Source organism: Macadamia integrifolia, chromosome 11 (genome assembly GCF_013358625.1).
Source record: "Macadamia integrifolia cultivar HAES 741 chromosome 11, SCU_Mint_v3, whole genome shotgun sequence".
Taxonomy (NCBI): Eukaryota; Viridiplantae; Streptophyta; class Magnoliopsida; order Proteales; family Proteaceae; genus Macadamia; species Macadamia integrifolia.
Genome location: NC_056567.1, coordinates 4,571,316 through 4,595,884, shown reverse-complemented (window position 1 = coordinate 4,595,884; position 24,569 = coordinate 4,571,316). Strand labels below are relative to the sequence as shown.

The following is a 24,569-nucleotide window of genomic DNA, read 5'->3' as shown; positions in this document are numbered from 1 at the left end:
CCCCCCCCCCCCTTTGTTTCCTAAGGGAAAATGTTTTTTGCAGAGAGTATGGCCCTGCACTAGAAGCAGGGTGAAATAACCAACCCCCCTTTAAAAGGAAAATGACAATTATGTAGATGTTTTCTCGTGTGTTATCATTGGCCCTCACACAGGGAAGGAAGTGTATTCCCCCACATAAAACACTTTCCTATTTTTAAATTTAGGGAAATTTACATCCACTCCACCTCGCGTTTGCCTTTATTATGTCCTCCTCCATTGCGTTTCATTTATTACATTTAAACCCACCCAACCTAACACCGTTAGAGGCTTGTTAGTTTTAAAATGGAAAATTCATAATTACCCTTTTAGTCATTCTCTATCAAATTTTGGAACTCTTGCCCCTTGCACCTTGCACCTTGCACCTTGCACCTTGCCTCTTGCCCCCCTTCTTCTCTGTCTCTGTCCTTGATCCATATACGCAATGGTTGGTTAGTCTTCATTTAAGCGTGTTGGAACCCTAGGTTGGGTCGTTTAAACGTAATGAACAAAACGCAAGGGAAGAGGACATAATAAAGGTAAACACGAGAGGAGGTGGATGCAAATTTTCCTGTGAAGAGGCACATTGTAAGCCACATGATCATAATAGTCTTTTCCCATGAAGGCATGAACTATTGAAGTCTGGCAGAGTCGCAATCCTAGGTTGCGACTTTCCGAGAGGTGATTGATTCTTCAGAAAGTCCCTGAAACGGGACGGGAAAATTCAAGTAAACGTCTTATTAAATCTTCTCCGCCCCCAGGGGATGGTGGTGTGAAACACGTCTTGATTGTTCAGGGTGGGTGTACAGCAAATACTGCAGCGCCTAACTTCCCCATATTTGCAGTTCAAACCGCTTCTTCTTAGAGTCGTTGCAATTCTTGGTGATTGCCCAATAATCGTCCTAAGCTATGGTGGACAAGACCCGGCTATTGATACTCTACGCTTCGCAGACCGGAAATGCTTTAGATGCGGCAGAACGTGTCGGTCGCGAAGCGGAGCGGTTGGGCTGTTCTGCCCATGTCCTTTCCATGGATGAATTTGATGCTGTAAGTTTTCTATTCTGTTTCTGGATATTCGTTTGTTTCTGATAAACCATCGATCAGGGATTAGTAAGCTTTTTCTAGAACCACTTTATAATGTGAGGAAAGGGTTGATGTATCTGCCATTGTATTGTGTTTCAATCAATTGAACATTACACCTCGAGGTACAGGTTCTAGTTTCGAAGAGTGTCGATGACTGAAGCTGTTGACTTAGTTGTATTTCCAGAACCAAATGGTGGCTGGTTCGTAGTCATTGGTGCTTCTTGGAGTCCAATTGTTTATCCTATTTAGGAGCTATCTGGATTGTTTATTCCTTTATCCTCTAGCTACTTCTTTACAGGATTTTTTTTGATGCTAGCGTTGCATCAACTTCTGGTAATTCATGAACCTCATCTGAAGTCGCTCTTATTTACTGTGTCCCAAGAACAATTTCAAGTATATATATTTAATAACCTGGTTCTCTAGAACTCAAACAAGTTAATGTTGTCGATTTATGTCCGACAATGATCATGCGGGGTAACCCTTTTTGCTTTGGCGTTATAATAACCATTTTGGCTGCACTGGTCTTTCAAAGAATCAGACCAGTTTCAATACAGATTCAAGAATAAGCTGCATTTGGAGGTTTAATATGTCACCCAACTGCTCAAAACAAGTCCTTGGACTTTAAGCTTTGAAAATCTTTTCATTAGCACCTTGTCTGGCGGTTGTATTTTGAATTGGTTCTCTTCGTGGCAGTGGTTGTTGTTGACTAAATAGTATTGTTGGGGGATATTATACTGTCACTGCTTGTCTCTCTCAAGTCTCAGCTTTCCTCAAAATCCTCTTTTTATGCTCAACTTTCAATTACCTCTCAAAATCTTCTTATTACAAGAACAACATCAACAACAACAACCATAACCTTATCCTAAGCAAATGAGGTCGGCTACATGGATCCAATATGATCAACAAAAAAAGAGATAGGCAACAAGGAAGTAGAAGACTATAAGAAAAGATAAAATTAGCAGTAAAAGTAGAACAACTTCCCAGGAACAACCCCTATAGGGGATCGACTATGCAGGTCTTTGTCCTCCACAGAATATCTGCTGTCATACTAGAATCCAACCATACCATATGCGTATATTTTCTTACCACTTGGCCAATAGTCATTTTAGGTCTGTCCCTCCCTCTTCTAGGACCCTCGATATGAATCTGGTCGTTTCTTTTGTCTGAGGCATTCATAGGCCTTCGTTGAACATGACCATACCACCTCAATAGGGTCTCACGTAGCTTGTCCTAGATCGGAGCGACATCCACTTTATTTCTAATACAGTCGTTCCTTATTCTATCTCTCCTGGTCTTGCCGCACATTCTGCATAACATCCTCATCTCCGCTGCCTCCAGTTTATTCAAATTACTCTTCTTGACTGCCCAACACTCTGCCCCCATAAGTCATAGCTGGTCGTATTGTAGTTCTATCGAATTTTTACTTGAGTTTAATCGGCATACGTTTGTCATAAAGCACTCCTGACGCACTTCTCCACTTCATCCATCCCACTTTAATTCCGTGGGACACATCATCCGCTATATCCGCTTCCTTGCTAATGATTGAACCAAGTAGTTAAAATAGTCTCTATGTGGATATCATTATGCCTCAAATTTTCTTGCTGGATATCATTTTTTTACTGCTTGTGTTCTAAATGCTCACTAGTTCTGTTGAGCTATTGATTACAAGTGATTGGTTATGGATTTATAGTTTTTACAATAAATAATAGTACCTATCATTGCTTTTATTATTATTATTATTATTATTTATTTATGTATTTATTTATTTATTTATTTTATTCTCATTATGTGGTTTTTTATAATATGATTACTTTATTGCCCACAGAATTGCTTGCCCGATGAAGACATCGTGATTTTTATTGTTTCTACAACAGGACAAGGGGATAACCCAGATTCCATGAAGGTTGATTTTTATTAGTCAATGTGTTTGAGAGAATTGAGCAACCTTTAATATCAACGTTGATTCAGTGTTTAACTTCCATTTTATGGTTAGGTGTTCTGGAGGTATCTTCTGCAGAGAAATCTCAGCCAGCATTGGCTAGAAGGAGTTCACTATGCTGTGTTTGGATTAGGAGATTCTGGTTATCAAAAATACAATGTAACAATTTTGACTTCTCTTTGCTGCAGTGTGAAATTACTGTTATTTTATTTACTTATTTCTTTTTGGGTTGTGGTATTGACATTGATGGGTTGCATAATAATCCCTTCATTTTTACCTGGTTTTGATGATTACCCTCTTCAGTAATACTCATTGATTTCTATTCCTTCCTTAATCCCTTACTTTCATCCATTGTTTTCTGTGCTTGTCATGAATACTGTGATATTACCAATATTTCAATTCTTTCTAGTGACAGATATCTAATTTAAGAGATTTTTATATTACTGAAATGAATTAAGAATATATATATATATATATATATATTTGTTCTTCTTACCATTTCTGTTCCCCATGCATGAACTATTGTATGCAATGCATTGATTTTTGATAATTAACTGTCTTTTGGTCACCTGAGGGTCGAATATGTGGTGTTTTAACTGTACCATGTCTTTTGGTTACCTGAGGGTCGCAATTCATTGGTGTTTGTTGTGCATCACCAAACCATTTTAGTCAACTTCTTTCATTATATCACGTATTGGTGCCAACCCCTTTGTTCCATGTGTGCATTCTTTTTTAAATCTATCCTTTGTAGTCTTTCCTCATCCATCTAAAGATTTGCATATGACAATCAAACATTTTTTGTTGTATGTTATTTTGGTTGCCTAGCATTATGAAAATTATCAGTGTTTATGGGGATTAATTGGGACCGCAACAAATAATTTTTGATTAGGTATTGACAGTGAAATGGTGTTTCTTTCCCATTCTCAGTTTCTGATTGTTCAAAAATTTGGTTGCCGAGCTGTAAGAAAATATTCAACTCCTTTTCTATCCACCTATCCTTGAATGCTTTTTTTCATGATTAGCTGGTATCATTCATATAGTTTTCTTTGATGGACTCTTTCTTAGTTGCTTTTGAATGAAACATAAGAAAGATGTTCAGGACATGCTATTAACCTTCTTATGCTATGGATACGTGAATTTACGTTTAATAGCATTCATAGCTGTCACGGTGTTGGTGACAAGTTGGTTTTTCAACACCAAGGCATGCTTATTGTTTGCACGCCTTGATTTTGAATTAAAAAAATTTGATGCCTTTTCTAGCATTGTAGTGGATGCAATAATTCAAAAACAAAAAGTAGAAATGAAAAATGGGACGAGACACAACACCAGCAAGTCAGGAAAATCTCAGCTAAAACAAAAGGAGAAATGAAAGTAAAAGGAAAGAGGCACCACACCAGTAAGTCAGGAAAATCTCATCTAAATGGGGTCGGCTACTTGGATGCTTGCCCTCCAAAGGTAGGATGATGTACACTGTTTGGATACACTGCGATACATTGTATCATTGTACGTATTTAAAAAAAAATAAAAAACAAAAGAAAGAAATAAAAATCGAAGAAGAAAGAAGGAACTCAAAGATGAAGTGGACCCCAGAAGATGACTTGACTACCCCGTGACTCAACTTCCTGAATCCTTGACTTCCCCTACAGCTCTCTGAATCCCTAAATTCCCCCTTGTGACTCGACTCCTGTGTTAGTAGAGGGAAGAAGAAGAAGAGGAGCTGTCGATCAACCTCTTCTCAACCATGTTCTTCTCTTTAGCTGATTCCGTGTAGTGCATTGTATGTACACATATAAATAAAAATGCTAGAAATGAATAGAAAAATCAAAATCCCTTATTTTAATCTGACCCCCTAACAATTACACCTTCAAAATATTAAAATCTCATGTTTTTACATGTAACCCCCTCATTAATCTCATATTTTACACGTGTCCATGTGCACGCGTAGGCAACAGGGCGTTTGGTGCCTGGCCACCACCTTGTGTTGCCTTGTCTCTGTGACAATTATTATTAGCATGCTTGCATGTGGTTCAAACTACTTAATTAGTGGTTTGTGACCTTGTGTTTGCAATTTAGAAGTTCATGACACTTGTCGATCTGTCATTGAGGTATTAAGATGATATTGATATACAATGAGTATATCACCTATTTGATTGGTTACAATAGGAATTGTATGCATCACTCAAAATGAAGTTCTAGTATGGGTTTGATAGGCTCTTTTACAATTTTGGTTAGTCGACGAACTTATATATCTTACTATTACCCGACCTGATATATTCTTTGCTGTTGGTGTGATTAGTCAGTTTATGAACACCTAAGCAAGTTCATTGGGAGGTAGCATGTCTTATATTGAGATATCTCAAGGGTGTTCCAGGGAAAGGTCTTATTTATCACTGTAATGGACACACCAATATTATTGGTTATTTAGATTCTGATTGAGCTGGTTTTGATGGGTGATTGGAGATCTACTATAGGCTATTATACCTTTGTCGGGGGGATGGGGTGGGGTGGGGTGGGGGGTAATCTTTTTAAATGGAGGAGTAAAAAGCAAACTACAATAGCCCGTCTGGTGTTGAAGTTGAGTATAGAGCAATGGCTCACACTGTAGCTGAATTGATGTGGTTTAAATCCTTTGTTCAAGAGCTTGGTTTCCAAACCAATGAACATGTTTTGTGATAACCATACAACTATTTATATTGCTAGTTTCCAATTTTTCATAAGAGAACTAAGCATATTGAAATGGACTGCCATTTTGTTTGGGATGCAGTGATGAAGAAATTTATTTTTCGAAATGTATTTCTTCTGGGGTATTCCAATCTGGGAATGGGTGAAATATATGCTCCTGCTTGAGAGGGAGTGTTAAGTTATGTGGTGTTGACTTTCTCGGTTAGGTGTTTGTTGGTTCTTTAAGTTATAATTGTTATTTTCATGTCATAAATCTTTATTTCTTTTGTTTTTAAGCCGGTCCTGGGTTGTGGACCCAGTCTTTACATTGTAATTGCTTTTTGGTTAATATTAATAGATCCCCCCCCACACCCCCCCCAAAAAAAAAAAAAGGGTTTTGAGTATTCTACACTACTCAAACCATGGGCTGTGTTCTCTTATCTTCTCTCATCTTTTCCTCAAGTTGGTACCGATTCAGGTTCTGTTCTTGTCACAAGCTCTACATGTAAAACTCAGGTATCGACTACCATGAAAAAAGGACATTGGTCATATATCACAAGGAATCTCAGCTGAAGAAAAAATTACTCTTTAACTGCCCCATCAAATTCTTTACTGGCCAATACAACAACAACAACAGCGACAACAACTCAGCCTTATCCCAACTAATTGGTTTAGCTACATGGATCATTGCCCTCCAATCAGCTCTATTCGAGGTCATACTTAATACCAATGACCAATCAGTTTAGACACCTGGGAATATTAGCAAAATGTAAAAATCCTGGGGAAAACTCTGATACTTGTCATTGAACACCATTTTATTCCTCTGTTTCAGAAAACCCAAACAACCTGCACATGGAATTAAATTCAACAAAACAACAACTATCCTCTCAAGTAAATTTCACAAAACAACTGCTATCCTCTCCTCCATTTGAGTGGTTATTGTTGTCTTCTACTAATGGATCTGGGTATTGAATGGGATGGGATACAGATAAAATACATATTTAATCTAGTATCTAATTTTGCTAAAGAGGATTATGTAGCCGACCCATTTATTTGGGATAAGGCTCTGAATGGAGTTGTATCTAGTATCTGATTTTGCTAAATACTATTATAATTGAGTAAATTTCTTCCTTGTTGCAGTTTGCTGCAAAGAAGCTTGACAAAAGACTTTCAGATCTTGGGGCAAAGGCAATAGTTGACAGAGGCCTGGGTGATGATCAGCACCCTTCAGGGTATGATTTACTATCTTGTTTAACGGCATTTTCACTTTCATAGAACATTTGATGAACCTAACTGTGGAATTTTCAGTTTCTTATGGTTTGCAGTATAAAATAGATTTCTTTGTTATCTAAGACATCCCTCAAGTTGCAGTTATAGTAAATTTTGTGTACTGAATTGACATTTGTTGGGAATCCTTCCCATCAGTATGCTTATGTTGTTCATCATAATCTAATTTTACAGTTCGTACTTCCTTGTTAGTTATTGCTTTGATCTTGTGTGAGCAAAAGAATTGTTTTTGGGGTTGAGTTTGATGCCTTTCATCTGATCTAGCTTGTAGTGTTTTTTACATTTTGCTTTAGCTTCTAGGTTTTGCCTACATTTGTTTTTTACATTTTGCTTTAGCTTCTAGGTTGTCTACATCTGTTTATTGGGGCGATTGGTATTGGTATTTTCTAGATAATCAACGATTTCAATTTTGAGTGATGTTAATAGTGACATAGGCATTGGCTTCCATTTGCAGGTATGAAGGCTCTCTGGATCCTTGGTTGTCATCTTTGTGGCTTAGGTTGTATCAAATGAATCCTACAATCTTTCCAAGAGGTCCAGTGCTTACAGATCCTGATATGAAAGTCTTGGATTGTCCCAAAGTTAAAATCATGTATCATGACATTGATGAAATGCAATCATTGCTTTCAACAACCTCAGGTAACTGGTCCAGTTCTGAGCAATTTACTTAGTGAAATTGCAATGATACATAGAGGTGATGCAATTTGATGAGTATTTCATACAATTGTTAACCATTGTTATCATCTACGAACACCATTCTAAAATTAGAGCGTTCTAAATATCTGTTCTTGAATAGAATCAGTAGAGGTTGTTCGTGAAGGGATTTCATAAATTTCTAGTCACAAGAATGGCACATAAGTCATCGAATACATGCTGAAAACAAATGCCTTTAAGAAACTTCTAATTGACAAAAGTCAATAACTGAAATAGTTGATTTGGCTCTAAAGGTGAAAAAAAAAAAAATTGTTACATGATTCTATGTAGAAATGAATGGAACTGAAGCAGCGCCTATTCATGCTGCTTTGTACTGAACTCAGAAAGACTACAGCCTGTTGATAGACAGATAAATCTGATTCAGTGTAATGAACTGGAAAAATATGTAAATACTGATTTACCAACTGACAAAAAGATGTTACCTGGCTTTGTCTCAGACCTGGACTGCATCGAGATGCAGATTGAGAGAGCTCGCTCAATGTCCCCAGCAAGACACTTTCATGATAGGAATAGACCTCATTGCTTCTTACAAATGGTAGAGGTTATACGTTCTATATTTATGTGTTTGTTGGTAGCATTCTTATTTTCTGATTTGTAAGAACTCTTCTCTTTTGACATTTTGCACCAATTAATATTCAGTGCAATCACTTTTCATGATTAAATGATCGTTTCATGTCTTCAATACTCACCTTTTCATTTAATGATAAAGTGAAAAGAATAATTCTAACTGGACCTTGGTGTGTACACCAGCTGGTTCAATCTTGAATCCTGAATTCAAAGGCATCTCATGAGATAAATTGGAAACTGCTGCCTATTAGCTTTATCTCGATGAAAATTGTATACTTTTTTGATCATTGTAATTTGCCTGGCTTTCATATCCTGTTATCCTCTTAGATCATTCCCACAATATTTGTGGAGGCCTGGTTAGGAGATGGGGAAAAAAAATCTGAGAAGAGTCCCAGACTTGCAGAGGAGAGAGGGAAATCACACCAAAGAAAGAAGGGGGATGGGGTGGGGAAGAAGTTGCACACACACCAACCAGGCTCTCACAACTCAATACTCAATTCTTGTTAAAATCTGAAAATCTAGTTGCACGGTTACATGGTATAAATAATAAAAGAAACCCAACATGAAAAGGGACCTACTCTAATTTGGAAACTCAAATTAGTTAGGAAACTAAATCCTAATAAATTTTTTCTACTATTGCATATTTGCATGTTAATCCCAAAATAGAAATAAGTAAAATTCCTAAAAGATCCTACTAGCCAAAAACCCAAATCCGGTTCATTTCCATCTGGATACCCAAATGGGTTTGGATCAGTCCAAGTTAGTGCATCTGCATCAAGTATCCCTTTACTGTGGTTCCAATTTAAGCTTAAAACCAGTAACAAATAAGATCGAATAGATAGTGAAAATATCCAGATTCGACTTTCGAGAGAGATCACATAGAATGAGATCAACAAGTCAGATCAGCATATAGGGCTGGTCGAGTGGTCCTTTATAGGGGTATAAAGCTGAAAAACTCAGCCAGATCCAATGGTCAAATCTACTGATGTGAACAACTCCTAGTGGAACTAGGATAACTCAAAACCAGTGAAACTAGGAGTTAAATGAATGATCAGGAGTTCAGATTTACTATGTCCAACAGAAACTCAACTTATGCTATGATTTCGGACATAACAGATCAATAAACAACAGTATTAGATTGGCCTTTGAACTAGCAAGGACCCAATCCCTCTTTGGAGTAGGACTATGGTGTTTATGCAACAGATTCAGAAACTGTTATCATATTAGTGACTAGAATAATGTCAACAAGAGTTTTCTGAAGTCAGAATAAAAAACAGAACTGTAATAGTATGAGTTCCAGCAATCCCACTGAGAATAGGAAAGTCATTATCGCAGTAACAGAATTGAAATTGAATGTAGAAAATAGAAGAATCAAAACAAAGAACAACAGTACCTGGGCTTTCCGCCGCAAGATATTGATTAGATTCACCACCAATCGAACCTTAGAATCACCACCAAGGGTTCCTGGAATCACCGCCAGGGATCCTACTGAATCACCACAGCAAGGAGCATTCAGAATCAGTATGGAACCAAAGCCAAAAGCCAAACTGTATTCATCAAATTCGTGTACAATGGTGGCCTCCCTAGCAAACTTATATAGAAGACTCAAAAGCAGACTCAAACATTAATAAGGAAAGGCATAATCCAATCCTTAACTTATAAGGTAACCAAAATTGACTAGGAAACTGACTCAAAGCAGGACTAGACTTATTGAAATCTAATCCAGCCAAACTAAAACACTTAATAACAATTAAAATAAAGAAATAAAGACACTAAACTAATCCCGTATACCTAGCCTCTACGTAGTACCCACGTTATAGGACCATTACAATGAAAACACATTTGGGCCCAACACATGCATAACCCAACCCAAAGCTTATTTTCACTAAGTCACATTCTTGATAGACAGACTTAGCACTGATTTTCATTTTTTTTTTTGCTTATTTATCTGTAAAAGTGTTGTTTGTTATACATATATTCAATTCCATATGTAACCGGCTATGGACTTTAGGTCTAGTCTCATTCTTGATACTCAGGCTTTGCACATTTGTTTTGCTTTCGAATTTAATTTCTTTTCTCTTCTATTTAAATCGATCTCTATTAGATTAAAAACCAGCAATTAACCAGAGAAGGATGTGGGAAAGATGTTCGCCATTTTGAATTTGAAGCTCTTTCTTCTGTAAGTAGTAAATTATATATTCCATTCTGGCTGAGAGTCTGAGTGGTGTTTTATTTCTGAGAAAGTTCACAGAGTCATTTGAACATCAATTGTAATTTCCATACTGAGTGATGTGATTTCTTCCCCCAGGGCATCAATTATCAAGTAGGGGATGCTCTTGAGGTTCTCCCTGGTCAAAATCCTGCTGCAATAGATGCTTTCATAAGGCGTTGCAATTTAAACCCAGATTTGTTGATCACAGTATGTAGTTTTCTATCTCCAACTGAATTATTTTCCATTCCTGTGCATTTTTTTGTGTCAAAGTGAGCTCGGGTACACATTTTTATTTGGTTAGTGAATGGTTGTGAAGATTATCTAATCAGTCATCTATTGTAGCAGTACTGACTGATAATCTCAAGTTCTCTCTTGGAATCTTTGTCACATTGAGAAGCAAACAGTGTGACTAATCAAAATTACCATCTTTTCTTAGCATTATTTTTTTAAAATTTTCTTATGCTTCTTCTTTGGCAAATAAAGGCCAAAGCATCAAACATTGACTTTAGAAGCATTGGCTACTGGTACTTTGTTTTCTTGGGATGCTGGACCTAAAGTTTCTTCCTTTTTTCCTTTAATTTATTAATTATTCATAAACGTGCTAGGTATAGAGGCCTAGTGTTATTTATTTATTTATTTATTTTAATGCTTGGTAATGTATTGTTGGCGCTCCAGTTTCATGGATCGCCACCTGGGAAGGCCTTTTTGGGAAGCCCTAGTTTCTGTCATTTGGCAGATCAGTTGAGGCCCAAATTTTCTGGGCTGGTATGGCTTATTGTCTCCTTCTCAAATATTAAGTTTCAGCCCAATCAGGAAATGTCCATGTGGTAAAATAAAGCTTAAAAAATTCATTAGGAAAGGAATTTGTTGAAAAATGGTTGAAAACAAATATATAGATGGAATAGGGAAGAGTGCCAACACATGGAGGGGCATACGGTTGAATTTGGCTCTAAAATTTGACTCATGGCCTCATGGGCAATACAGATGATGGTATTTCTATCCAATGGTTGGGGTTGCCATGTCCCCCTTTGCATGCCTCATAATAAATTCTTCCCACCAAGAAGGGCCTTAGTAAGTGGCTGTACGAAAATCTTTTTGCCTTCCACCCCGATTACCCACATAATAGAATAGAATGGAGGAACTTGACCAGAATTAGGCAACCTTGATAACTTGAATCAATCCAACCTGAAGGTTTGATTGTCTGAAACCTTAATCAAATAGTCTTCTAACTGGTCGATAAGATCTACAATCTGATGTAATTCTGACAGCCAGATTTCAAGACATGGCGAAAACCTATTAGAACTAGGAAACTATAAAACAAATCAGCAGGGCATAAATCATTTAGGGGATTGTCGGTAACTAAACAGAATTCAGTTAAAGAATTAAACTGAACAGTTTAGCAGTAAGCTAAGAACAGAATCAGTAAACAATTACAGAGATGAAATAACAGACTTTGATTCTAATGGGGGAAACCAGAATTCAATTAGAAGGGTGGAGCTTTCAAACAGAATTCTATATCTTATATGTAAATTGAAATCAGGATATAGCAGGAGCAATCAGTAAAGAAATCAGCTGCTATAATTGAAGACAATATCAAATCCAAAACTGTAATTTCTGGTAAAACACTATTAGGGAATCTGCCTTAGTCTGATGCTATCACAGGTCCAAAAACCCTTAAATTTGGATTGCTATGGGCCGACAAGTGACAAATAGCGCAAATTGAAAGAGTAGCGGTAGTTTTGTAATATTCAGAACTGTTTAATACCCTTTTGGAAGTGATCGATAGGAATACATAGAAAAAAAAACTCAGCCTTATCCCAATTAGATGGGGTTGGCCACATGGATCTTTGCCCTCCAATCAACTTTTATTCGATGTCATACTTGATACAAGGCCTAAGCTATGCATCTTTTCATCACTTCTCCTAAGGTCATTTAGAAACTGGCCCTAACTCTTTTAGTTCCTTACATCTAAACCAAATCACTCCTCCCTATTGGCGCATCCGAAGGCCTCCGTTGAATTCTCGTTGCTTATCATGTATTGGAGCTACTCCCAATCAGCTCTATTATGATAATTCCATACTTAATCCTTCCAAGTTTTGCCACGTATCCATTTCAGTATCCTCATCTCCACTACACTGAGTTTTATCTACATGATGCGTCTTAACTGGCCAACATTCTGCACCATACAACATAACACTCAAAATGTACCTCTCCATTACTTCTATGTTCCATCCTATTTTAATTCTCTGTGAAACATCGTCCTCTATGTTTTATTTGTGATTGAGCCTAGATACCTAAAATAGTCACTTTGGGGAATCTCCCTCTCATCAATTTTCGTCACATCATTTTCTCTCCTAGTGTAACTAGAGTTACACACCGTATCCTCTGTCTTCGTTCTACTTATTTTTAAACCTACCTTGAATCTCCATAACTCCAACTTGGCGTTAATCCCTGCTTTTGTTTCATCCACCAAAACATTATCATCAACAAAAAACATACACCAGGGAGTTTCATATTGAATATCATTGTTTCAATCATCCATGATGAACACAAATAATAAGGGTTAGAGGTGATCCTTGATGTATCCCAATTGTAATTGGGAATTCACTTCCTTGATCCCCCATTTTTTACACTAGTCACCGCACCATCATACATATCTTTAATTATTTCCACATATTTACTTGAACACTTCTCTTCTCTAGTACTCTAGATTTACTCTCCAGGGACTTTGTTATAAGATTTTTCTAGGTCAGTAAAGACCATAGGGAGATCATTCTTGCAATCTCTAAATCTTTTCACGAGTCTCTTAAGTTAATAGCTTCTGTTATGGATCTTCTTGGCATAAAACTAAATTGGTTCTCTGTAATAGTAGTTTCTTGTCTTAGGGTTTCAATAACCCTCTTATATCATTTCGTAGTATGACTCATTAATTTGATGCCCTGCAGCTTTGAATATCACATTTATTTTTGTAAATCGAAACCGTAATAGTTATCCTCCATTCATTTGACATTTTCCTTGTGCTCATAATCTTATTAAACATTTTGGTTAGCCAGGATAAACCACAAATTCCTAAGCTCTTTTACACTTCTATCGGGACATCATTTGGACCTGGTGCCTTGGCTACTTCATCCTCCTTAAAGCTTCTTTTACTTCAGAATAGGAATAGGGACAAATTAGTAAATAAAATATAAGGGAAAGGAAGATTCTGTAAATTTAAACAGGTCTGGGGCAAAACAGTAGGAACTTTGAAGGAGATGGACTTTTGTGAAATATGAATAGTAACTGTCCTTAGTTGTAAATAGGAAAGTATATCATCTGCAACCTTGTGACAGGAACAGCAACCAGTCACGATAGAACCAGGTTAGAGAAAATTAATGGAACTCTCCTCAATCTTCCAAATCAAATGAAACTTTAAAACTGAGTTCCTAACCCTTCGGCCACTTAGAAACACCCAATAACAGACCCAGTAATCAGGTTATCGGTCGAGATTAATTGATTGAAACAGATCTGGGCGGTGTTTTACAAAACAGACCTGGTTGTGGCTTTGATTTTCACTGTAGGATTAACAATGGAACCAAGGTTCTATGGTTTCAGTTGCCCTTTGGTAAAGAACAACCACACACAATTTCAGGAGGGAAGAAAGAGGAATGAAAGAGATCGAATCGCTCTTGTCAAACTGCTAGTGCTGCTAGTTGCAGGAGATAACGATAAATTAGAATAATAACAAAGAAGAAACAATAAGAAGAGAAAGTAAATTTGGATAGCACCAGAGACAAAAGGAAGAGATCTGAGGGGAGGGGATAGATTAGTGCATCCACAGCTCTTGGCAGCCAACATTAAAAACTCAAATTAATTCATTCCAATTCCCAATCGTTGGATCCAGGCAAGTATATATAAGGAAACACAAACAACTCCTAATCCTAATCGTATCCTGAAATTGAAATAGAGCTTGAAACAAACTCCCCAACTCAATCTCCTAGAACTCTATCAAAGGAAAGAAAAGACTTACACAAAAATAAACAACTCCTAAGTAACCCAATGTGTAGCTGCATCATAGTCTTCATTTGTGGTGTCGACCAAGTACACCCGGAATCCACTAGGTGAACACCAGTTAATCCATGGTGGTAGGTCTGAATCAACAGAATTAGATTAGAGAAATGAAAAGTTTTATTCTTCAAATTATTATGAGAGCCTGAAGGCTTTACATATATTGATAGCTTCTCCAAAAGCCAGTGATTGGCTGATTTGAGCTCTTACATCATCCAACCAGTAGGAAAACTCCAATCTGACCCATTACATCATTTAACCAATAGAAAAAGCTCTAAATTGACTTAAATATTGACGACCAATGAGAAAAAGATGGGCAACTCAGACTGGAATATATATATATATATATATTTTTGAGTGAATGAATTGGAATAAAATATTCCTAATCCAATATAGGCTTTACAATAAAAAGAAGAAGAAGAAGAAGAAGAAGAAGAAGAAGAAGAAGAAAATAACTTCTAGAAGACCCCAAAATTAATGAATTGATAAATTCTGTATTCCTACCTCCTACCCATACTTTAAGCCCCCATTAAAGTGGCCACATATAATTAAAACCCATTGGATCAAAGGCCCAACACATATTTAACTCAACCCAAGGCTTATTTTTATTAAATAAGCCACTTCTATGATTAATATGCATCATATCTATTGTTCAGTAATCAATTTCAATTTTTCTGACACCCAGTTGGATACTAGATGTTCTATGCCCCATCTTTTCCACTCACGTAAACTTTAACTATAAATGTCTATAAGTGCCTTTATATAGATTTTAGGATAGGTATCATCTTTTTCATGGATCAAATTGTGTTTTTGGACCTGAATCTATTATCATCAGGAATGGACTTTTAACTTTCAAGTTCCTCTGGTTGCGGGAGTACTTGCATTTCTCATTTCGTTCTTAGTTTAAGGATAATGTTATGCTTACTTTCAGGTTCATCCCCAAGGAAGAGAGAGTTGCTCGCCTGATTCTTCTCAAACACCCTCAAGGCCCCCTGTCAAATTAAGAAAATTTGTGGAATTGGCCATGGATATTGCATCAGCTTCTCCTAGACGTTATTTCTTCGAGGCAAGAACATTGTATGTTCAACACAGTTAATTTTCTTAGGATAATAGCAACTCCTAACTCTGTCACCATCATGTTTTTTAATGCTTGTGCCTTTTTCACTTATTTATTGAGGTTGCTGATTATTGAGTGTTCTATGATGTCCAGACATTTATTGAGTGATGAATGGAACAATGAAAACGTAATTCTGATACCAATAGTCATAGTTGACCTTATTTATTTAATGTCTCTGAGAAGTGACATTGTAATTGATGTATTGGAACAAAATGTATGTGCAAGGATGTGTGAGAGTACACAATATTTGTCCATTGTCACATTCAGATTTTCATAAGGATGGATCTCCTAGAGTACAGAATACTTCTAATTCCTGTCCTATTTTATAGGTATGGTTTAGGGATTTATTCTTGAGATGATGGGAAGCAATTACAATGAAGATGATCACTGAGGCAGGTGATCAGCCAGCAACTAACTGATAAGAAAAAGTACTGCTAGATGTAATTTTAGAGCAGTTCCCTCACAATAGGTGAACCTGAAACCTATGAACAGTATCAAGAGGGGCATCCAGTTAACAAGTGTACTCAATACCCTCTCAGTCACCTCTTCAACTGTAGGTTGCTTGTCTTCTACAATTCCTGCATTTTTTTCTGTTCCAATTAACAAGATTCTGATAAGGCTACCTCTTCTGCTAGAACACAATATTGTACCCATGAGCATCTTCAGGTCCAGTAACGGGAACCCACAAGAGCCCCTGTAAGTAATGGGAAGCAGTCAACCCAGGTACATGGGGAATGAAGCTGAAGATACAGGGAGTAATGCCCAAAAACCCAACCTAGGAGTATGGATCATCATGATAACCAAGATTGAAATGGGTCATGACTCATGAGGTGTACATGATAAACCACCAAATATCTCAAAAGTCATCTCACATCATCACATATTAGAACAAATACAAAGGAAGTCTTAAATGATAATGAATCTCCATAGGAACTGAAAATCTATGGATCAATGCGCTGGTGGCACCACAAAAAAAGATTTAGAAAAAATATATCTATATATATATATTAAAGTAAACTACTAAGTCTCTATTATAACCCATGAAAATGTCCAAGCTGAAATAAAGTAATATCTCAAAACCCCAACTACTGTCAAAAGTAAATCCTTCCACACTGAAGTAAATGAAATAAACTATCGCAATCCAAAGTCTTCAGACATCCTCCTCAACTAACTCAACATTATCCTCGCCAATAGCATCACAACCAACTGTCAACAAACACTCATTGCATTTGCAACTGCTCATACACGTCATCTGAAAAGTACTAGGGGTAAGCTGGGAAGCTTACTGAATGAGGGGAAACACTATCCACATAATATAGAGGAAAACGCATGCTTCTCAAAATGAAGATAGTATTTCAAACTATGCAGTTTCATGAACAAAACAGATTTCCGATCCTGCTTATCAAAACCAAAGTCCTTGTAAACAGTCCATAGTCCATAGTCAATTATCTCAATCATAAGGGTCTCATTGTGGCACTACTATCACAACATAAAATCAAAGAAGTAGTCGCTGGTAATGAGACTTAGGCTCTTGGCTCATAAAGCTGGATACCGTGTTCCTATGGCGGGGAAAACACGTCCTTAACGTAAGATTCTTTCCTCACCCCTTGGTAATCATACCCACGATAATGGCAATGAGAGCGTTGAGCTCTTGGCTCACAAACCTGGAATGTCGCTTATCCCACACAGGGAGGTCACGTCCTTATCGTATGGTCTTGCCTCACTCTTATGCTCCTCATTCCATCCCAACATATAACCCCCTGTTGGAAGGGTTGCAAACAACAACAATAATCTATCCATTTCATAAAACATTGGGTTTCATCATACTTGTAAAACCATCACGTTTCAATTAAATCATCATGCTTTGAAAGCAGTAAATCAAATTATGAGGCAAAACCATCAGGCAAAGAAACATAATAGAACATGTTTTAAAACATCATTCATTATATTCAAATAATGAGATTCTCGTAAAACAGTAAATCATGAAGGCTTATACAAAATAATAATGTAGGAATCGTGTAGTCTCACTCACAGTCCAAATCAATCAACGTGTACTCCGTTATGTTTGGCTTGTCCAAAAAAACACCTATAATTCATAATAATGATCAATTACTTACTACAATCAAAACCTAAATTCCTTAGATTAGAGACTCATACTCTAGCCTTAGGTAATGGTCTACTAAAATCCTTGATCGAACCCCTTATCCAATGGTAAACACAAAAGAAGAAAAGTTGACCTATTGCCCTCTTTTGAAAATACTCCAACATTTTGCGAGATTGAGCATTTTGATACTATCTGTCCTTTATCCTGAAAGGGCATGACTGCAGGTGAATAGCTCGTGGTGACCCAACCATCAAGTAATTCCTGCAAACAGTTCTATCACAATGGTTAGAGTTTTTTATTTTTTTTGTTTTGCTAGGAATAATGGTCAGAGTTATATATGTTATTATACATCCAGATTAAAAAAAAAAAAAAAAGGAAAAAAAAGAAATGCTCATCAGCAACTACCTTGTTTTTTCGTCATATGGTGCACGAAAGTTATAAAAAGAAAAGAACACGAAAGATTTTTAATTATAGTGTTTTGTGTTTCATTGGAATTAAAAACAAGGGACCGCAAAATTTTACAGTTGGCCCTTTCTTTTAGCATAAGTCTCTTGATTTTCTCTTCTCATGGAATATTGGATCTGCTGATGCATGCATAACAACTTGATTTGCATAGCTATCTGGACACTGGTCCGAGCTTGATCCAGCATATCGTGGGGTATATGACCTTGCCGTAGCTTGCCTAGACACATCATCCATTTACTTTTCCGAATAATAGGATAGAGGCCTAGAGGGGACAAAATTCGTCTTGTAAAAGGTCAAAAAGAATGTGGATATGAATCTAAACTTGTGATAATTATTGCAAGAAATCATACACTTAAAATGCTGATTGACGGAAGTTTCTATCTCATACCCTAATGTATCGACTTCTAATATGAGAAAGCATATATTTATTGAAAAAAAAAGGCGAAGGCATATTCAGATATCCTTGTTGATTTGTATATTTTCAACTTAAATGTATCATTTTAAAATACTTTATGTAAAAGGACATCAGGTCAACTTATTATAAGCTTTCAGTATCTAGTTGTGTCCCTTGGACAATATTTATGATTGTTTACAGTGAAGGAACATAAATACTGACATGATCATCTGTTCAGGTTCTGAGTTTTTTTGCAAGCGCTCAACATGAAAAGGAGAGGCTTCAGTATTTTGCTTCACCAGAAGGTAGAGATGATCTATACCAATACAACCAGAAGGAGCGCAGAACTGTTCTTGAGGTGCATATGTTCATTATGGATATTTATAAACTGTACTTTCCTGTGTCGAGCTTAGCACTGTGCGTATGTTATTTCAGGATGCACATGAGTTATGGAATGCTTTATAGTTCTTTGAAGAACAAACAAAAAGGGACAGATTTTAGTGCTACTGCTAATATTCTAGTGGACAGGATGGGTTTCTAAAATGGATATGTCAATTTTTATTGCCTCTTCAGTTGTACTATCCTCTCATCTTTCAATAGCTGATCTTCGGTTGTACAGGTATTAGAGGACTTCCCCTCTGCACAATTGCCATTTGAGTGGCTGGTGCAGCTGGTGCCTCCATTAAAGACTAGAGCTTTCTCCATTTCTTCTTCCCTATCAGCACATCCCAATCAAGTGCATCTGACCGTGGATGTTGTATCATGGAAGACACCTTTTAAGAGGAAGCGAACAGGTCTCTGCTCAACGTGGTTGGCTGGACTGAATCCTCAAGAAAGTATGTTTACATACTGAGTTCTTTTCAAGTGTCATGAATAAAGTTGTTGCATAGGCATCTTGTATTTGATCTAATTGGCTTTTTGGTCATGGACAGGAGTTCATGTTCCAGTGTGGTTCCAAAAGGGTTCTCTTCCTCCCCCATTGCCATCACTCCCCCTCCTCCTCATTGGACCAGGAACTGGTTGTGCACCTTTTCGTGGATTTGTCGAGGAAAGAGCAATACAAAGTGCATCTGGGTCAACTGGTCCAGTGTTGTTCTTCTTTGGGTGCCGAAATGAGGAAAATGATTTCCTGTACAGAGATTTTTGGTTGTCTCATGCACAAAGAGGTGGGGTTCTTTCAGAAGATAAGGGTGGAGGTTTCTTTGTTGCCTTCTCAAGGGACCAGCCGCAGAAGGTTTATGTGCAGCATAAGATGCAGAAAGAAAGCCAAAAGGTTTGGAGCTTGTTGAGTGCTGGTGCTTCCACATATGTTGCTGGTTCTTCAACCAAAATGCCTGCAGATGTTCAGTCATGCCTGGAGGAAATTGTAATGAAAGAGAGTGGGGTTACTAAGGAAGCTGCTGTCAGGTGGCTTAGGGCACAGGAAAAAGCTGGTAAATACCATGTGGAAGCATGGTCATGAGTTGGACAGATTTGTTTATCCCATCATACTAAAAGCAAAATGGAAAGGTCAGCCTACAAGACAGGCTTATCAAATACTGTCCAACTGAGAAGACAATTTCATTGTTAACATGTCTTGAGTTGCATTTGAACTTAGTTAGTTCTGTTAGATGGTGATTCAGTCGAAGCTAGGTAAAATGCCGCAGCAGACTGGCTCCTAAGGAACACAGATAATGCACTGTGATTTTATTGAAATGCATCCGGAAACGTGCTTCTAGTTGAATGGAGTGCCTTCTGCTGACTTCTAACTGTTAAAGTACTGCTAAACTAAGGCCTTTTGACATTTAACATCTATGTAAGATCTCCCCAATTTTCGTGCTTTCTCTAAGGAGGGTAAAATATGTAATTTCAATAGAAATGAGATACTTGTGCCTATAGGTGTAATGGAACATCTGGTTCAATCTTTCTTATGAACATTTTGAGTTAATAAATTTAAGGATTACATGAATTCATTCCACTACTTATATTTTATGAACTATAGGCCCCATTAAGAAAGATGATCAAATGCGTAGATTAGTAGTAGTTCACACTTTTTTTCTCTATGAAAAGTGGAAAAGTTCCAATTTGCAGCATTTCCACTTCTCCCTCAAAAGTGGAAAGGCTCCAATTTTCTCTCGTTTCCCTTGGTTTTTCTTGTCATGATTGCTATTTTCTTGGAGCGTTGAGGATTAAAGTGCAAACCCTTCCCAAGGTCTTAAAAAGGACAAACTCTAAGCAGTGGGTTGAATTTTTTTTGAAAATTTACTCATTTATAAATTGATAATCTTATTCAAACAGACCTTTGATCAGAATAATCTGAAATGCTCAGGAATTTCGACGAGTTATCTTCCTTTTTATGGTATTTTTTAATTTTTAATTTTTAATTTTATATAGCTTTATACCTTATCTAATGTTTGAAATATGAATAATATTATTGAAATTAAAATTTGGTGAATAAAAAGTGCAGTTTTTAATATGGGCAAAAAGTAATTTATATAATTATAAAATAAGCAAATTTTTTTTTTGGTAGAATGATATAAGCAATTAAATAGTCATTCAAAAGTCAAATTTGTTAGAATAGGCATTAGGATCCTCCGGTATGAATCCGGCTCCTCTATGGCACAATAGGAGTGGCTCCTCTATGGCACAATAGGAGTGGCAGCACACATCTGACGGTCTAGAACACCCGGGCATGGATCCCCACCCTCCAGTATTACCCCTAAATCATGCTTCATCTTGACTATAAGGAGGGCAGATGTGACTAACTCTAATAGTTGCATATATAGATGGATCTCTTGATTGGTTACGTGTCAAATTTTAAGGTTTCAACCTGTCATATGATCGAAAATTTACCAAATATCAATTATGCCGATAAAGGGTGAGGGAGATATAAGATCCGAGTGCGAATGAGGAGTATTTAGCTTAATGCTTGCTTTAAAAACCAAAAAAAGGGTAAAAAGTCACGTAAACAAGGTTACTCGCGGAGACTGAAAGAACCAAGGTCCTCTTCTTTTTGGTGTTGGGGATTCTAGATCAGGTCCAATCCTGACAATGATTCTCGTATGGTGTTTGATTCACATTTATATTCCACTCAAAATAAAAGCCAATTAAAAGAAGAGAGAGATTAAATAAAATCTAAGTGGGGATCAAACACCGTACTCGTATGAGGATCTGATCCATACTCGGGATTGGGGAGGGGGAGAAGGTTAAATACGCACTGATGGTCATCATCCATCACCTTCTAATCTGGCTTTTAGCTTTCTTTAGTTTAAATGTTTAGCATACATCTCTGCAATCAAAATAAACAAGAGTTGAGAAACAGTGAGTGATACATTGATTCATTTTATTCTGGCTTGCTGCCGGTTCAATACGACCTGATTTCATTAATACAAGACCGAAATAGGGGGGGGGGGTGTTCCATCTTAACTCCTGTCCTGTTTGCTGGGCTCACCAAGTGTTCCTGTAAAAATCTCATCAACCATTATATCATATTGTTCTGTTCATCCAGATTTGCACTTAAAAAGGCAAATTTCTCTTGCATATCTATCCAGTTAGTTTCTTTGATGGCAAAACTTTTATTCCCTTGGTTACATCACTGTTAGTCCAACAGTTTTCGTTGAAATTATAACTGGAGAGCTCCTTGTCCTTCTGAGAAACACCAGCTGTAACAAATCAGCCAGGGTAGCCAACAATAAATAACCCAGTGGGATTTCGTTTTCATTCAACTATAGCCATTTTTATAAGTAATAGTAGCATGGGCTGGATCAACCTTGTAATCTGTCTGGGCTTCATTATGGCACTGAGTTAATGATCTTGATACTTGAATCAAGAGGTGTCCAGATCTCAATTCTTGAACCAGAAGCATCTAGACAATCTTCTCCAAAACCCAACTACCTCTGTTGCTGCAGGTTCCTCAATGGGTTCCTTAAATTTTGCTTTCTCACTAAGTTCTTCAAATGAATCAACAAGATTTTGAAGCCTTGCAACAAATTCGATCAAGAGTGAAGCAAATGTTGCCAAAGACAAGGCACTTGCGCTTTCATATGTTTTGGATTCTTCTTCAATAAGAACAACACCATGAGGATTGATTGAGAAACGTGAAGGCAATGATTTGAACATGTTGTCTGAGGGACCTGGAGGCAGAGAGGAGTTCACAATTGTTTTACCATTTCGAATATCCCAGGTTTTTGACTGAGGGAATGATCTAATATCCAGCACAGTTTCACTGAGGGATTTGAACCCCAGGTGCCTTTTCTCATCATTTAGATTATTGAGAGCATCCTCAGGATTTTCCAAGTCTTCTGTTGGTCGTTTTCCGATTTCCCAGCTCTCAGAGTTAACGAGAAGATATGATTTTTGATCTATCTTCTTCTGCAATTCTTCTGCTGCTTCATGTACCCCTGCCAGTATGTCTCCAGGGCTCAACTTCTCCATTTTTTTTACTTTGTTGCCAAGTTCACGTAACAATTTAGCACCTTCGGTACCTACTTTCAGCAGCTCCTTATGAAAGACTTCTCTTCGTTCTGGGGGTGCCTGTATACATAAATTTTGACATAACAAGGTAGGACGACTCCAGTAAGGATAGAGGGTGAAGAAAAGAAAAAATACATTTCACTGATCTAATAAAATGCATCAGATGTATCAGTTAAATGCATTTGAACATAATTATTTCTCATTAGCTCCTTCACTCCCCCCTCCCCACCCCCAACCCAAAAAAAAAAAAAAAAAAGGTGCTAAGCAATGAGCATGTATCATAATGGACTTTTTTTTTTTGGTAATATATCATAATGGATTAATTAACCTAGAGACCTGAACAAATATTACTTATCCTTCATCTTCATGGCTGCATGTGCTGTCAAGTTGTTAAATATCTATATGATATATGCCGCCAACAGAAAAGATGTCTCAGGGCCAAAATTCTTTAAGATTAGCCCTTGGATAAAAATTCAAAGAAGCAAAATCTATTTTGGGGTAGAAGAACAAAACTTATTAAATAATGGGAGTACAAAGGAAAGGATGAACAGAACCCCCTAAAGCACTAGCAATACAAAAAACATGATCAAGTGTACAGAAAAACCCTTGTAAAAGAAAACAATTCAGTGATACCACAGTCAGATATATAGATGATTTCAGTTATTTCACTGATGTTCAATTAAGAGATACATGAGACATAAAATACAAAGCAAGACAAACTCAGGTAAATGTGATTCATTTCATAAGTCATATTCTAAGAGATATTGAAGTCTCCTAGCACCTTTGCACTTAAAATTTGCAGAAAGCAACTATATCCACCTCTCTTGGTAGGTAAGCAGCAGAGAGCACTGTCAAATTAAAAAGGGAATAACTTCATAGTAGGTGATGCCATCTGGTCATATGACCAAATAGGAAAAAGATATACGATGAATAACTTCATAGATAGAACTTCTAGTCTGATAGAACAGTCATGCTTGAACAGTGAGTGAAGAACAATTACACCTTGGGTCAAAATACAAGATTTTTAAGTCTATAGAAAGAAGTACCAAAAATCTGCAGTCACAAAAATTGATTTCCAAGCGATTGAGCCAACAACTTGGCTTAGTACTAATAATGGTTAAGTGTTTCTCATGACTTGTACAACAAAGACATGTTACGGCAATAGACATTTAAGACAAACTTCCCAAGAAGGATTATACATCGTTTAACACAAACAAAAAGTAGCCCTAAGACATGACAAAAACATATGGTATATTTGATAACTATAGGGACGAGAAGACATACCCACCTGTATTTCTGACAGTATACATCCATGCAAAGCCATGACCATGAATGCACAATACCTCAATGCACCGCTTACTTTGACATAGTCCCTCCATGGATAATTGAACATTTTATAACGACCGTGTGGCGGCTCCCAGATGGCAAAACTTATCTGCAAAATCAAGAATAAGTTAAAATGATAATTTACTTCCCTTTCAGTCAAATGAAATGCTAATTGGGGGGGGGGGG

At 37.0% G+C, this 24,569-nt stretch overlaps 2 protein-coding genes across 3 annotated transcripts in view; one reads left to right on the top strand and one right to left on the bottom strand.

Moving 5' to 3' along the window:
• Positions 1-735: 735 nt before the first annotated feature.
• Positions 736-20,557, top strand: LOC122094228 (NADPH-dependent diflavin oxidoreductase 1). Of its 2 annotated transcripts, XM_042664959.1 has the most exons (12): positions 736-1,062; positions 2,924-3,001; positions 3,092-3,196; positions 6,839-6,930; positions 7,440-7,624; positions 8,137-8,234; positions 10,371-10,445; positions 10,575-10,685; positions 15,457-15,591; positions 18,844-18,963; positions 19,225-19,441; positions 19,538-20,557. In XM_042664959.1, exons 1-12 carry the CDS (start codon positions 925-927, stop codon positions 20,065-20,067), a joined length of 1,884 nt encoding a protein of 627 aa, XP_042520893.1. In that variant the 5' UTR covers positions 736-924; the 3' UTR covers positions 20,068-20,557. The 2 variants fall into 2 exon arrangements, with proteins under 2 accessions (XP_042520893.1, XP_042520894.1); XM_042664960.1 differs by lacking the exons at positions 736-1,062; positions 2,924-3,001; positions 3,092-3,196; positions 6,839-6,930; positions 8,137-8,234 and having other exon boundaries at positions 7,446-7,624.
• A 1,261-nt stretch (positions 20,558-21,818) lies between these two features.
• The window catches only part of LOC122092692 (aluminum-activated malate transporter 9-like), a 4,771-nt gene continuing 2,020 nt past the window's right edge, over positions 21,819-24,569 (bottom strand). Inside the window, exons 6-7 of the mRNA XM_042662930.1 lie at positions 24,346-24,492; positions 21,819-23,117 (exon numbers count right to left, since the gene is read on the bottom strand). Coding sequence (XP_042518864.1) covers positions 22,428-23,117; positions 24,346-24,492 — 837 coding nt within the window. The 3' untranslated portion in view covers positions 21,819-22,427. The remainder of the gene's footprint in view (positions 23,118-24,345; positions 24,493-24,569) is intronic.

Excerpts from the sequence above, each read along its gene's own strand:
- LOC122094228 (XM_042664959.1), top strand. The coding sequence starts at position 925 with ATGGTGGACAAGACCCGGCTATTGATACTCTACGCTTCGCAGACCGGA. Across the intron at positions 3,002-3,091 it reads ATAACCCAGATTCCATGAAG|GTGTTCTGGAGGTATCTTCT; the intron begins GTTGATTTTTAT and ends TTTTATGGTTAG. Across the intron at positions 6,931-7,439 it reads GATGATCAGCACCCTTCAGG|GTATGAAGGCTCTCTGGATC; the intron begins GTATGATTTACT and ends TTCCATTTGCAG.